Source organism: Cebus imitator, unplaced genomic scaffold, assembly GCF_001604975.1.
Source record: "Cebus imitator isolate Cc_AM_T3 unplaced genomic scaffold, Cebus_imitator-1.0 Scaffold491, whole genome shotgun sequence".
NCBI lineage: Eukaryota > Metazoa > Chordata > Mammalia > Primates > Cebidae > Cebus > Cebus imitator.
Genome location: NW_016107806.1, coordinates 2,347,338 through 2,359,975, shown reverse-complemented (window position 1 = coordinate 2,359,975; position 12,638 = coordinate 2,347,338). Strand labels below are relative to the sequence as shown.

The 12,638-nt window shown below is 54.7% G+C and overlaps 2 protein-coding genes across 4 annotated transcripts; one reads left to right on the top strand and one right to left on the bottom strand.

The window, feature by feature from the left end:
* Positions 1–886: 886 nt before the first annotated feature.
* Positions 887–10,560, top strand: GBA (glucosylceramidase beta). 3 transcript variants are annotated; one of them, XM_017513481.2, is made up of 12 exons: positions 887–1,085; positions 1,449–1,536; positions 1,777–1,968; positions 2,092–2,238; positions 3,170–3,303; positions 3,513–3,685; positions 4,247–4,484; positions 5,085–5,309; positions 5,691–5,854; positions 6,233–6,349; positions 6,437–6,559; positions 10,353–10,560. In XM_017513481.2, exons 1-11 carry the CDS (start codon positions 1,059–1,061, stop codon positions 6,540–6,542), a joined length of 1,611 nt encoding a protein of 536 aa, XP_017368970.1. In that variant the 5' UTR covers positions 887–1,058; the 3' UTR covers positions 6,543–6,559; positions 10,353–10,560. The 3 variants fall into 3 exon arrangements, with proteins under 3 accessions (XP_017368970.1, XP_017368969.1, XP_017368968.1); XM_017513480.2 differs by lacking the exon at positions 10,353–10,560 and adding an exon at positions 6,703–7,074; XM_017513479.2 differs by lacking the exon at positions 10,353–10,560 and having other exon boundaries at positions 6,437–7,074.
* Positions 7,077–12,632, bottom strand: MTX1 (metaxin 1). The gene is made up of 8 exons (XM_017513482.2): positions 11,903–12,632; positions 10,825–10,894; positions 10,613–10,692; positions 8,692–8,784; positions 8,345–8,527; positions 8,143–8,219; positions 7,505–7,659; positions 7,077–7,411 (listed from the first exon to the last, which is right to left on the bottom strand). Exons 1-6 carry the CDS (start codon positions 12,431–12,433, stop codon positions 8,211–8,213), a joined length of 966 nt encoding a protein of 321 aa, XP_017368971.1. The 5' UTR covers positions 12,434–12,632; the 3' UTR covers positions 7,077–7,411; positions 7,505–7,659; positions 8,143–8,210.
* Positions 12,633–12,638: the final 6 nt, after the last annotated feature.

Sequence of the window (12,638 nt, the reverse complement as noted above, 5' to 3'; positions counted from 1 at the left end):
CGCCCTGTGAGGTTGTGGCACTGCCTCCATTTTCCAGGTGAGGAAATGGGGTGAGCCCTGGAAGTAGGTCATGACTGTGTGTACCACTCCTGCTAGATCTCATTTCATGTGGTTCATGAGGCACTGAGGATGTGGCTTTGTACAACACTTTCTGGTTTCTGAACTACTTCACAAACCTCCGCGTCCTGTAAGGAAGGAAGAACAGTTATTACCATCTGCATCTGGAAACCAATTGCCCTTTTGAGATATGGCTGCAATGGCCTCACTGCCTGTGTCATATGACTCTCTCAGGCCCTTGATGATGAAACAAGGGAAGGCTCAGAGGACCCACACTGACTACTCCCTCCAGTCCTGCCTTCCTACTGCAGTGTCCCATCCTCCCTGACCCCTACACTTCATTTCACTTTTTCCTGTGTGACGCTGTCCTGGATAATTCCCTACCCACGAATGCTCCCTCCCCATCTCAGAGAGCTCTCCATGCACAGCTGTTACCGTTTCTGTCTTTATTTGTAAATATCTCTGTCTGACTTCTATGCCTCACACACCTCTATAGGGCTAAGAAGGTGTCTTGAACATCTCGGTAGCCTCAGCATTTTGTGCAGTGAAGTTTTTTTTGTTTTCGTTTTTTTGGATCAGCTTTATTTTTACCGTTTTGAAATTTTTATACAAAAAGCAGTATGCCTGCTGTGGTTCCCATCCTCTGGGATTTAGGAGCCTCTACCCGATTCTTCACCCAGATCTGTGTTCTAGGCTCTTCCTAAAGTTGTCACGCACACATGCCCTTCAGAGTTTTATAGGGTGAATAATCTGTAACAGCTTGGAGGAAGTCAGTTGCCCTTTTCAAATATGGCTGCAATTACCGCGCTGCCTGTGTCACGTGACTCTTCTAGTGCTCACATGACCCTTTCACATAGGGAAGCCAGAATTACCTGCAGGACTAGACTAGTGCCCTTAGCTAAGGTAGGTACCTGCATCCTTGTTTTTGTTTAGTGGATCCTCTATCCTTCGGAGACTCTGGAACCCCTGCGATCTTCTCCTCATCCAGTGACCCTCAGGTGATGGAGTTTTCTCGTCTTTCGAGAGAGGTAAGAGCGAGAGCTCCCAATCGGCCTCCTCACACAGCTTCTGGAATCCTGGCACTGGAATTCAGTGAATGATAGACTCTCTTTGAATGCAGGATCATCATGGCTCTTTGAGCAAGAAACAGATGAAGGGAGAGGTCGAAGTTGAAATGGGTGGGAAGAGTGGTGGGGAGCCTCCTGATTGGGGATGGGCAGAGATCTGTCACCAGAGGGGTTGCAGGGAGGGCTGCACCCAGGTGTCTGTGGGCCTTGTCCTAATGAATGTGGGAGACTAGGCCATGGGCACCCTTAAGCAGCCAAGCCGTGCCCAGCAGAGCAGTTGAGAGGTAGAGGGGGCTTCTCAGCCGCTCCTCATTCTGTCTTCAGGAATGTCCCAAACCCTCGGGTAGGGTAAGCATCATGGCCGCCAGCCTCACGGGATTGCTTCTACTTCAGGCAGTGTCGTGGGCATCAGGTAAGTGAGTCAAGGCGGTTGGGAGGTAGCACAGAGGCTCCCTTCTGCCTTATAGTCCTTTGGCAGCCTCCTAGTAAACTGGTGGTAGACTTTGAGTAGGTGCTTAATAAGTCCTTTTGAGTGACTGAGACCAACTTTGGGCTGAGGATATTTGAAACCGTGCTCAGTCTCACCTAGCAGCTGTGTTCGTTCTCCACGTTTCATCAGACTTCATGCCTGCTTGTGCTCCCTCCCTCCCAGGTGCCCGCCCCTGCATCCCTAAAAGCTTCGGCTATAGTTCGGTGGTCTGTGTCTGCAATGCCACATACTGTGACTCTGTTGACCCCCTGACCTTTCCTGCCCTCGGTACCTTCAGCCGCTATGAGAGCACACGCAGTGGGCGTCGGATGGAGCTGAGTACGGGGACCATCCAGGCTAATCGCACGGGCACAGGTAACCACTACAGCCCTCACCCCTGGGCCAGGCTGGGTCCTCCTAGAGGTAAACGGTGTCAGTGATCACCATGGAGTTTCTCCCCTGGGCACTGATGGCCTTATTCCCTGTGGATGTCCTCAGGCCTGCTACTGACCCTGCAGCCAGAACAGAAGTTCCAGAAAATAAAGGGATTTGGAGGGGCCATGACAGATGCTGCTGCTCTCAACATCCTTGCCCTGTCACTCCCTGCCCAGAATTTGCTACTTAAATCATACTTCTCTGAAGAAGGTGAGGAGGAAGGGGATGAGGTGACATAGTACCAATGACATTTTTTTTTCTTTTTTGACACATAATCTCACTCTGATGTCCAGACTGGAGTGCAGTGGCGCGATCTAAGCTCACAGCAACCTGTGTCTCCCAGGCTATGGCGATTCTCCTGCCTCAGCCTCCTGAGTAGCTGGGATTACAGGCACACACCACTACTACCTGGCTAATTTTTGTGTTTTTAGTAGAAATAGGGTTTCACTGTGTTGGCCAGGCTAGGCTTGAACTCCTGACCTCAAATGATCCATCCACCTCAGCCTCTCAAAGTGCTGGGATAACAGGTGTGAGCCACCAAGCCCAGCCAACACTTCTCTCTTTTTTGTGTGTGTTGAGGGGAGATGGAGTCTCACAGTGTTACTCAGGCTAGAATGCAATGGCGTGATCTCGGCTGACTGCAACTTCTGCCTCCCGAGTTCAAACAATTCTCCTGCGTCAGCCTCCTGAGTAACTGGCCTTACAGGTACTCGCCACCATGCCTGGCTAATTTTTTGTATTTTTCATAGAGATGGTGGCCAGGCTGATCTCGAACTCCTGACCTTGTGATCCATCCACCTCGGCCTCTCAAAGTGCTGGGATTACAGGTGAGAGCCACTGGACCCGGCCCACACTTTTCTTTGACCTTTCTTTGGACCCTGACTTCAGCCCATCCCTGACATTTGGTTCCCATCTTAATGCCCAGTGAAATAAGTTTTCCCCACCAATCATCTGTTAAGTGCTTATGGACTCAGGCTCAGAAAGGCCTGTGCCTCACCTGGGTGCCGGCCTCCACAGGTTCAAACCCTCAAGCTCAAGTGCCCTTTGGTCTCAGGGACTATTAGCACTGGCAAGTGATAAGCAGAGTCCCATACTCTCCTGTTGACTCAGACTACCATATCTTGGTCATCTTTTTCTCTAGGAATCGAATATAACATCATCCGGGTACCCATGGCCAGCTGTGACTTCTCCATCCGCATCTACACCTATGCAGACACCCGTGATGATTTTCAGTTGTACAACTTCAGCCTCCCAGAGGAAGATACCAGGCTCAAGGTGAGCTTTCTGGCTTCCTCTGGCCCTGATGGCCTTGATGTCTAGAGTCTGAGAAGCTGAAGGGGAGGCCTGCCCGTAGAGATATTTTGTCCCCAGTTATTTTGTCCCAGGGTGGGAGGGTGGGGGCTGATGGCTGAACCTGATATAGTGGTTGGGCACGTATGTGTTCCAACTCTGGGTGCTTCTCTCTTCACTACCTTTGGCCGTAGATACCCTTGATTCACCGAGCCCTGCAGTTGTCCCAGCGTCCCATCTCACTCTTTGCCAGCCCCTGGACATCACCCACTTGGCTCAAGACCAATGGAGCAGTGAATGGGAAGGGGTCACTCAAGGGTCAGCCCGGAGACATCTACCACCAGACCTGGGCCAGATACTTTGTGAAGTAAGGGATCGGCAAGGCTGAGGGGTCAGAAGTGGCCTCCCCTTTGGCCACCCTGATCTGTGTCCCAACCCTCAACCTGGTTTCACTTCCAGATCTGCCTCTCCTCAGCTCACCTTTCTACCTGCTTGGGCTTGCAGACTTGGGCCTGTCAGTCTTGCCAACTCCACCAGGCTTCTTCCTGTTCTCTAGGTGTCTGGTATACGTGCGTTTTTTTTTTTTTTGAGAAGGAGTCTCACTCTGTCACTCCATCACCCAGGCTGGAGTGCAGTGGTGCTATCTTGGCTCACTGCAACCTCAACCTCCTGAGTTCAAGTGATTCTCCTGCCTCAGCCTCCCAAGTAGCTAGGATTATAGGTGCCCACCACCATGCCCAGCTAATTTTTGTGTTTTTGGGAGAGATGGGGTTTTGCCAGGTTGGTCAGGCTGTTCTCGAACTCCTGACCTCAAGTGATCCACCTGCCTTGGCCTCCCAAAGTGCTGGGAGTACAGGTGTGAGCCACCGCGCCCAGCCGATCTGGTCCACCTTCTTGGCCGAATCATTCATGACCTTCCTCGTGCCAGGTTTCTGGATGCCTATGCTGAGCACAAGTTACAGTTCTGGGCAGTGACAGCTGAAAATGAGCCTTCTGCTGGGCTGCTGAGTGGCTACCCCTTCCAGTGCCTGGGCTTCACCCCCGAACATCAGCGAGACTTCATTGCCCGTGACCTAGGTCCTACCCTCGCCAACAGTACTCACCGCAATGTCCGTCTACTTATGCTGGATGACCAACGCTTGCTGCTGCCCCACTGGGCACAGGTGGTAAGGCCCGGACCTCCATGGTGCCCCAGTGACCTCCAAGTGTAGCATCCAAATGACTGTCTTCCAAACTTAGGGAGATTTCTCAGCTCAATTAGATTCCTAGAGCACCATCTCTCTGGACCTCCAGGGCCCCACGGATCCCCACAGTTGTGACTTTAAACCTCTCTAGGATGGGGGTGGTGGCTCACATCTGTAATCCCAGCACTTTGGGAGGCCAAGGTGGGCAGATAACTTGAACCCAAGGAGGTCAAGACCAGCTTGGGAAACATGCTGAAACCCCATCTCTTACACACACACACACACACACACACACACACACACAAGCTGGGTGTGGCACCCTTGTGGTCCCAGCTACTCAAGAGGCTAAGGCGGGAGGACTGATTGAGTCTAGGAAGCTGAGGCTGCAGTGAGCTGTGACTGCACCACTGTACTCCAGCCTAAGACACAGAGTGAGTCCTGTCTCAAAAACAAAAGACATCCCTCCCATAACCTCTGTAGTTGCATTCTTCCCACCACTCCTCTTCAGGACTCCTAGAAGAGGAACTAGAAGGTCCAGAAAGCTGTGTGCAGGGTCCAGGGTCAGTGGCTCTTCCTTTGCAGGTACTGACAGACCCAGAGGCAGCTCAGTATGTTGATGGCATTGCTGTACATTGGTACCTGGACTTTCTGGCTCCAGCCAAAGCCACCCTAGGGGAGACACACCGCCTGTTCCCCAACACCATGCTCTTTGCCTCAGAGGCCTGTGTGGGCTCCAAGTTCTGGGAGCAGAGTGTGCGGCTAGGCTCCTGGGATCGAGGGATGCAGTACAGCCACAGCATCATCACGGTAAGCCACCCCAGTCCCGCTTCCTGCAGAGCAGACCTCAGACCCCTTCCTAGTCTCACCAAAGATGGACAGAAGACTTTCCTCTCCTGCTTCTCCCCAGCTAGCCTGTCCTTTTGGGCAATTCTGGGGAACCATGATGTTCTGTCTTGCCTTTCCCTCACAGGTCTGCACACCTCACCGCCCCTTTGCAACTACTGAGGCACTTGCACCTGCCTCAGCTCCCCTTGAGATGCTTCAGTCTTCGTGACCCCCCTCCTTAGCTATTAAGAAGACAGTGCACTCCTCACAGGGCTGAGCTACCCACAGCCCCCTCTCCCTCATGTGACCCTTACCTACCCTCTCGGGGGACCCCCAGTGTTGAGCCTTTGTCTCTTTGTCTAGAACCTCCTGTACCACGTTGTTGGCTGGACTGACTGGAACCTCGCTCTGAACCCTGAAGGAGGACCCAACTGGGTGCGTAACTTTGTCGACAGCCCCATCATTGTAGACATCACCAAGGACACGTTTTACAAACAGCCCATGTTCTACCACCTTGGCCACTTCAGGTGAGTGGAGGGCGGGCACCTCCATTCCATACCAGGCCTATCATCTCCTGCATGGAATGGCTTACATCACTCTACACCGTGCGGGAGCAGGAAGGTGTTTAGGGTGGGAACCTTGGGAGAGGCCACCCATCCCTTCTTGTACCATGGAGGCAGGAAGTGAGTAGGTAGCAACAGACAACCCCAATGCCTGAGGCTGGGGCTGCGATGCGGAAAGGCAGGGTCAGTGGCCAGCAGCATGGCTCTGGGCCTAGAGAGCCAGGGCAGAGCTTCTGTACGACTCATGGGGTGGGTAGGTGGGTGGGTGACTTCTGAGAAGAGGGTCTCATGGGAGGTACCCCGAGGGCCAGAGTCCCTGACCATGTCTGTTCCCACATTCAGCAAGTTCATTCCTGAGGGCTCCCAGAGAGTGGGGCTGGTTGCCAGTGAGAAGAACGACCTGGACACAGTGGCACTGATGCATCCTGACGGCTCTGCCGTTGTGGTCGTGCTGAACCGGTGAGGGCAAGGCGGGGTCTGGGAAGTGGCTGAAGACAGGGTGGGGGCCTTGGCAGGATCACACTCTCAGCTTCTCCCCGCTCCTAGTTCCTCTAAGGATGTGCCTTTTACCATCGAGGATCCTGCTGTGGGCTTCCTGGAGACGATCTCACCTGGCTACTCCATTCACACCTACCTGTGGCGTCGCCAGTGATGGAGCAGATACCCAAGGAGGCACTGGGCTCAGCCTGGGCATTAAAGGGACAGAGTCAGCGCACACACTGTCTGTGGCTAGAGGCACAGCGGGGCCGGGGTGAGCTTACAGTGACGTAAGCCCAGGAGTAGTGATTTGGGTGACTCACTTTCCCCTCTAGGTGGTGCCAGGGGCTGGAGGCCCCTAGAACAAGATCAGAAAGCCCCAGTGTCCCCCGAGCCCCATGCTGATGCAAGCGTGCGCTGTGTGCTGCCTGTTGTGGAAACTGGGCCCGGGCCCAGGCCTGGGGTGAGCTCACTGTCTGTACAGGCGCAGGATGGGGGTGAGGGTAAGGAAAGGGGAGGCTAGGAGAGCTGGACCTAAAACAGGACTGTGTGTGTTTCCTGGAGATGCAGAACCGGGCCGTGGGGCAGCACTGTCAGCCTCAGGGCGGAAGCCCTACAGCACCAGTGGGTAGGTTCAGGACCCAGATGGCTCCTGTGGCACCAGCCAGGAAAAATGTCAGCCTTAAAGGAGAAAATGTTTGAGCTCAGTAGTGTGAGTGGCTTTATTCTGGGGGCAGCACCCCGTTTCTGGCTGTACCAACAATGAGGAGGCTCAGGGACCTCTGGAATGCATGAGTAGAAAAACCAGTTTTGGGAGCGTGAGGACCAATCATTCCTCTTCATCCTCCTCAGCCATGCCCAGGGCCCGGGTGCCTGGGGCCCTAGCAGGTGTTGCGCGCTGGATGGAGACTATGCCGCTGAGCAAGGCATAGCCCACCATGGCTGCCAGCCCTGCCAGCACAGATAGGATCTGGTTCTGGCGCCCGTACGGCTCTTCCTCAGTCTCTGGGCCTGCTGGTGTCTGGCGTGGGGGTGGTACCTCAGCTGAGGGTCAAGGAAGGAAGGTGGGTTGGGGAACTTGTTCCTGGATCCCTGCCCACTCTCCCCAGGGCTGCCCCTGCCCATCTGCCCCCTTACCTCCATCCCAGGGGAAGTAGAGACTGAGGATTTGGGTACAGTAGGCACAGAGGTTGTGCAGCCCCCGCAGGTGGGCCTGCAGCTTCCCACTGGGCAGCTTGGCCTGCAGGAGCAGGGCCAAGTAGCTAAAGACAAAGGCGTCCAAGGAGGCAGGGCTGGGCAGAGAGAGAAGGGTGAGATGGAGGAGAACCACTGGGGCAGAGGGGTGAAGATGGAGCTGGAGGAAGAGTCAGCCCCGGGAGGTGGGCTCTGGGCAGCAGGCGGCCACCAGGGAAGGATAGGACACACAGTTCTAGACCTGGTATGGGGAGAGTTCCCAGGTGGCGCCAGCGTGGCCCTGAATAGGACTCTATCCCAGGGCTGCATAAAGGGCACATTGAGTGCCCCACAGCCCCACAGGCCCCTCCTGTGCCTGGCTGCCCTCCACTGTACCCTTTTGTACCTCTGAGAAGGCTCCGGCCCCACACACAGCCCCACTGTCACCAGGGACCTCCTATCTGTCCCAAGGACCTCCTATCCAGAGCCCCGGCTAGCCCCAGCCCCAGCCCCAGCCCCAGCCCCAGCCCCAGCCCAGCCGCTCCATCTGAATCCGTATCTTCTCCCAAGCCACTCATCGACCCCCTTGGAGTCAGACTCACGCATCTCCAAAGAAGAACTTCTGAGATCCCAGGCGCTGAGAGAGCAGGGTCAGACACTCCCGAGCCTCTCAGTAGAGCTGTAGGGACGACACAGGTAGGCTTGCAGCTGCGGGGACAGTGCCACCTCCCCTCCAGGCACTCCCTTTCCTGGCCATCATCGTTAGGGCTCATCTCATACAATAGCCCCCTGTCTCAGAGCTACCTCCTTCTCCAACTCTTCCTCGTCCTCAGGCCTGTGCTCCCCACTCAGCAGCTGCAGCCGTTCCATGTACTGCCGCTGCATGCGGCCAGGCAGGAAGAAGTTGAGGGGAAAGGGCATAGCCTCTGCATACCACTTCCGGGTCACTTCCACGTAGTTCTTGGTGTCTATCCAAAAAGTATGTACCTGGATTGGGTAGGCATGAAGAAACAGGCAGGTCTGAGCCAGTTCACGTGTCTGATTCAAGGTGGGCTCCTGACCCCATGCTTCCCTGAGCCAGTGTGTGCATGTGTGTGCACCCAACCCCTCCCCTGCTGGCCATGGATGCTGGGAGGTCTGGGCACACTCACCAGCACCGGCAGCAGCTTCTCCTCCAGGAGAGACATGAAGGCCAGGGTGTCTGCCCCTTGCCGAGCTGACAGGTCATAATCAGCATTGTACTTCTGTAAAGGAAACATCCATGGGGTGGACACTCGGGGGCTGTAGGGGCACTTCACCTGGGAGGAAGGAGTCCTGTCTGGTACCCCCCCACTGGCCTCTGTGTGTAGTGGAGGTACAACAAGGAACTTTTCCTGCCAAGACCCCCTTGCCTGGGCCCAGCCAGTAGCCTGTTGCTGTTGGCAAAAGGCCTGGGCCTTGGAGCCCGCTGGCCGTCAAGGTCCTGTGTCCATTGGGGAGAAGGAAGGAAGGCCCGGCCGCAAACTAGGAGCGGCTCCCAGAATTTCCATGGAAAGCTGGAAGGACGCCTGCTGACGGCAACTTTCTAACAATAACTTTCCCTATCCAGACACCACAAAGCTAGCAGAGCAGAGCTCAGATGCAGTTGGGACTCAGTCCATGCCTCAGGAACCAGGGAAAGCCATCCTCACACTCCCTGGATCCAGGGAACCCACGCCCAGGGCCCCCCAGCTTGTTCCCTCAGTGCCCAGCTCTTGGCTGTTTCTTCCACTTCATTCCATGGCCCAGGCACCACTACCACATACACATTCCACTCATACCCCCAGGTCTCAGCCTGCCCTACCTTTCCAGGCTCCAGTCCCTGCTTCTCAGCACCCCCCTCCACATCCTGAGTAAGCTTTGTCCCCAAATAACCTCTTGAGCATGATCTTTAAATCTCCCCGAGCCTCCGTTTGTCCCCTATGAAATGGGGGTAAGAATCTCTTTCTCTCAATGCCCCCGTGTTAGGAAATAATTTAGAACACTTTGGGAGCTGGAAAAGCTCTGTTCATACCTAAGGAATCAGGGCAGGGGCCGCGGCCCTGCCAGGAACTTTGGCTTTTATCTGGATCCTCTCTTTCCAGGCCTCTCCATTAATTCCCCAGGTCTTTAACCTCTGGGAGAGTAGAAATGAGGAAGTGTCCCACTCTGACACTGGGTTTCCTCTTGGAACCAGACCATCAGTTCTAGAAGAACCCTTGGAAAACGTGCCGGCTCAGCCCTCTAGTTTTACAAATAAGGGAGTGCACAGCCCTGAGAGGTCAAGTGGCCTGCCCAAGATCACACAGTCAGTGGCAGAGTAAAGAGCATAGCCTAGGCCTGCCCACTCCTGTAGTAATGCTCTTTCAACTTCTCCAACCTGGCTCTAAGCCTTGTCCATCCTTAGCCCCACATCTAGCCCAACCTAGTCCAGGAAATCAGGGAAGTTGCCCTTAGAAATCTCTCTCCAAGCTGGGTGTGGTGGCTCACACCTATAATCCCAGCACTTTGGGAGGCCTAGGCAGGCAGATCCTAAGGTCAGGAGTTGGAGACCAGCCTGGCCAACATGGTGAAACCCCATATCTACTAAAAATAGAATTAGCCGGGCTTGGTGGCAGGGACCTGTAATCTCAGCTATTCCAGATGCTGAGGCAGGAGAATCACTTGAACCCTGTAGTCAGAGGTTGCAGTGAGTTCGGACTGTGCCACTGCACTGCAGCCCGACCAGCAGTGCGAGACTCCATCTCGAAAAGAAAAGAAATCTCTTCCCAGTCCCACCATCAGAGGCCAACTGCTGTCTTCTGCTGTCTTTCAGCCTGTGCTCTTCTCCCTCCTGACAGGTAGAAGACACTGTGCCTCTGGATACCCCAACAGTTCCCTGAGCTGCATCTCTTGCTGACTGCTTTAATACATCACAGCAAGATTGTGTGTGTCTCCGCCATCAAGCTGTGTGCTCCTTGATGCTCTGGGTCACCTACATCTAGCATGGCATATGTCTTGTGTTCAATAAATGTGTAATGTACAGAACTGACTGAATTTCTCTCACTGGCAGCACCCTCTATGCAAGCCACCTACCTCTTTCCGAAAGTGGGTGATGATCTTGTGTGGTACTGAGATGACCTCTCCATGACTGGTCCGAAGGGCAGGCAGAGTTCCTGACATTGAGAGAGAAGTATACCAACCAGGCCCTTAGCTGCCTATTCACACATATTTGCAACACATTCCTGCCTATCTCATGTTCCTCCCCTTTTACACACCCTTCCTCACCCCCAAAGGATACTGGGTACCTGAAGGGCTCCGCCAAGGGTTGCTGATCTTGTGCACCTTCAGTGGAGCACCAGTAAATCTGGCATAGGTCTGCAGGGAATGAAGCAGAAGGCAGAAAGGCAGGGCCATGGTCCCCACAAGGGATATCAAGAAGAGAAATAACATTTATTGAATACCTATGTGCCATGCCCTTTGCTTAGTATCCTAGTCCAAAGAAAAAAGGGGAAGACACTACCGCTGCTATTTCACAAATGGACAACACAGGGCTTAGAGAGATTATGGACATGTCCATGATTACAGGTCAGTCAGGAAAATCCTTCCCTCTGTCTCCTCCCCTGTCATCCACCTTGTGAACATTTATCCTCAGAAGCTTTTCCTAACAAGTATCCCTCTTCTTGGAAGCACTGAGCATGCCTTCTCTTTGGCACAATCTGTGGTCTGTTCCTACTTATACCTGAATATTTTATTATATTTATTTGCTTACCTATCTGCCTTTGTGTAAACTCAAGGGAAGGAACCAAATTTTATTCATCTTTGCACGGCAATATTTAGTATTTGGAAGAAATATAATAGATGCTTTTCAAAGCAGGAGTGAATGAATGAATGAAGCTAACTAAGTCTGTCTGATTTCTAAGCTCTTTCTACAGAGCCTGGCTGAGTCGTTTGGTCCAACAAACAATAGGCTCAGTAAATGCTGTTAAGTGAGGAGGAGGAAAAGAACGGGGGTGAGGGAAAGGCAGGAATTCCAAGCCAGAGTAGGTCCCTGAGATAGTCTAGCCTAGTAAACCTCCTGATGGAGAAACAACGCCCAGAGAAGAAAAAGAATCGCCCCAAGGTCACATAGCCAGTTAATGGATGAGCAAGGACTAGAATCCAACTCCTGAACTCCCGACCAGGCGTCTTTTCATTGCTGCATGAAACCTAGAAAACTACAGCACAGGACATTGAGCCCATAGCGGCCACGTACGCTCTTTGACTGCCTCAGTTTTTCCCAATGCGCCCGTGCTGAGTAGCCCTGACAAAGTTCGGATGCTTGGCTAGTTCGGCCCCCTCCCCAGTCATCACGGCACAGCAGAGGGCGCCGGCGCCTCCCCTCACCAGCACGGCCAGGCTGTCCAGGTCCACTGACGGCAGGCCCCAACCCCCTGACCAGCAGAATAGCTCCATGGGCGCCGCCATCTTGCCCGCCCTCTGTCCCGGAAACACTTTCTTCTGTGCTCTTGCCCTCCCCTGCACGGACCCGCCCCCCGCCGCCGCTCCTCGGGTCGGGGCGGGCAGGGGGCCTGGGGAGGTCCCCGGGCAGGCGAGGCTTCTCTTGGCTCGACTGGCAGCCGCACTGCGGGGGACTGGGCCGCGGGCCTCGGGGAGGGACGGCCGCTGGCCCACCCAGAGGCAGGCCCCGTAGCGGGACAACGCTGTCAGCCAGGCGCGCCTCGGAAAGTCACGGCGCTTCGGCTGAGTGGAGCCCCGAACCCCCGACGGCGCGGCAGGCCCAGGAGAGCGGGGTCTTGTGCGCCTAGGCCAGGTCTGGGGGCTCTTGCCAAACTGCACGTGGCCTGTACTGCTCTGGGGCCCCTCGGGGCTCGTCCCAGAGCGGGGACTGCGGGGGGGTGGTCCCCCGAGCAGCATGTTTTCCACAGCGCGTTATGTTTGGAGCAGGCCCTGCGCCGCCTGTCGCCATGGAAACAAAACAGGGGCGGTGGCGGCGGCCGGAGCGGACGCCGGACTGGGGCCTGGGTGGGGGAGGGGAGGAGAGTGGAGGCTCGCAGGCTGTTGTTGCCTAGGTAATGGGAACTCAGGCGCCCCTCTGCTTCATCCAGGTCAAGGACCGTCC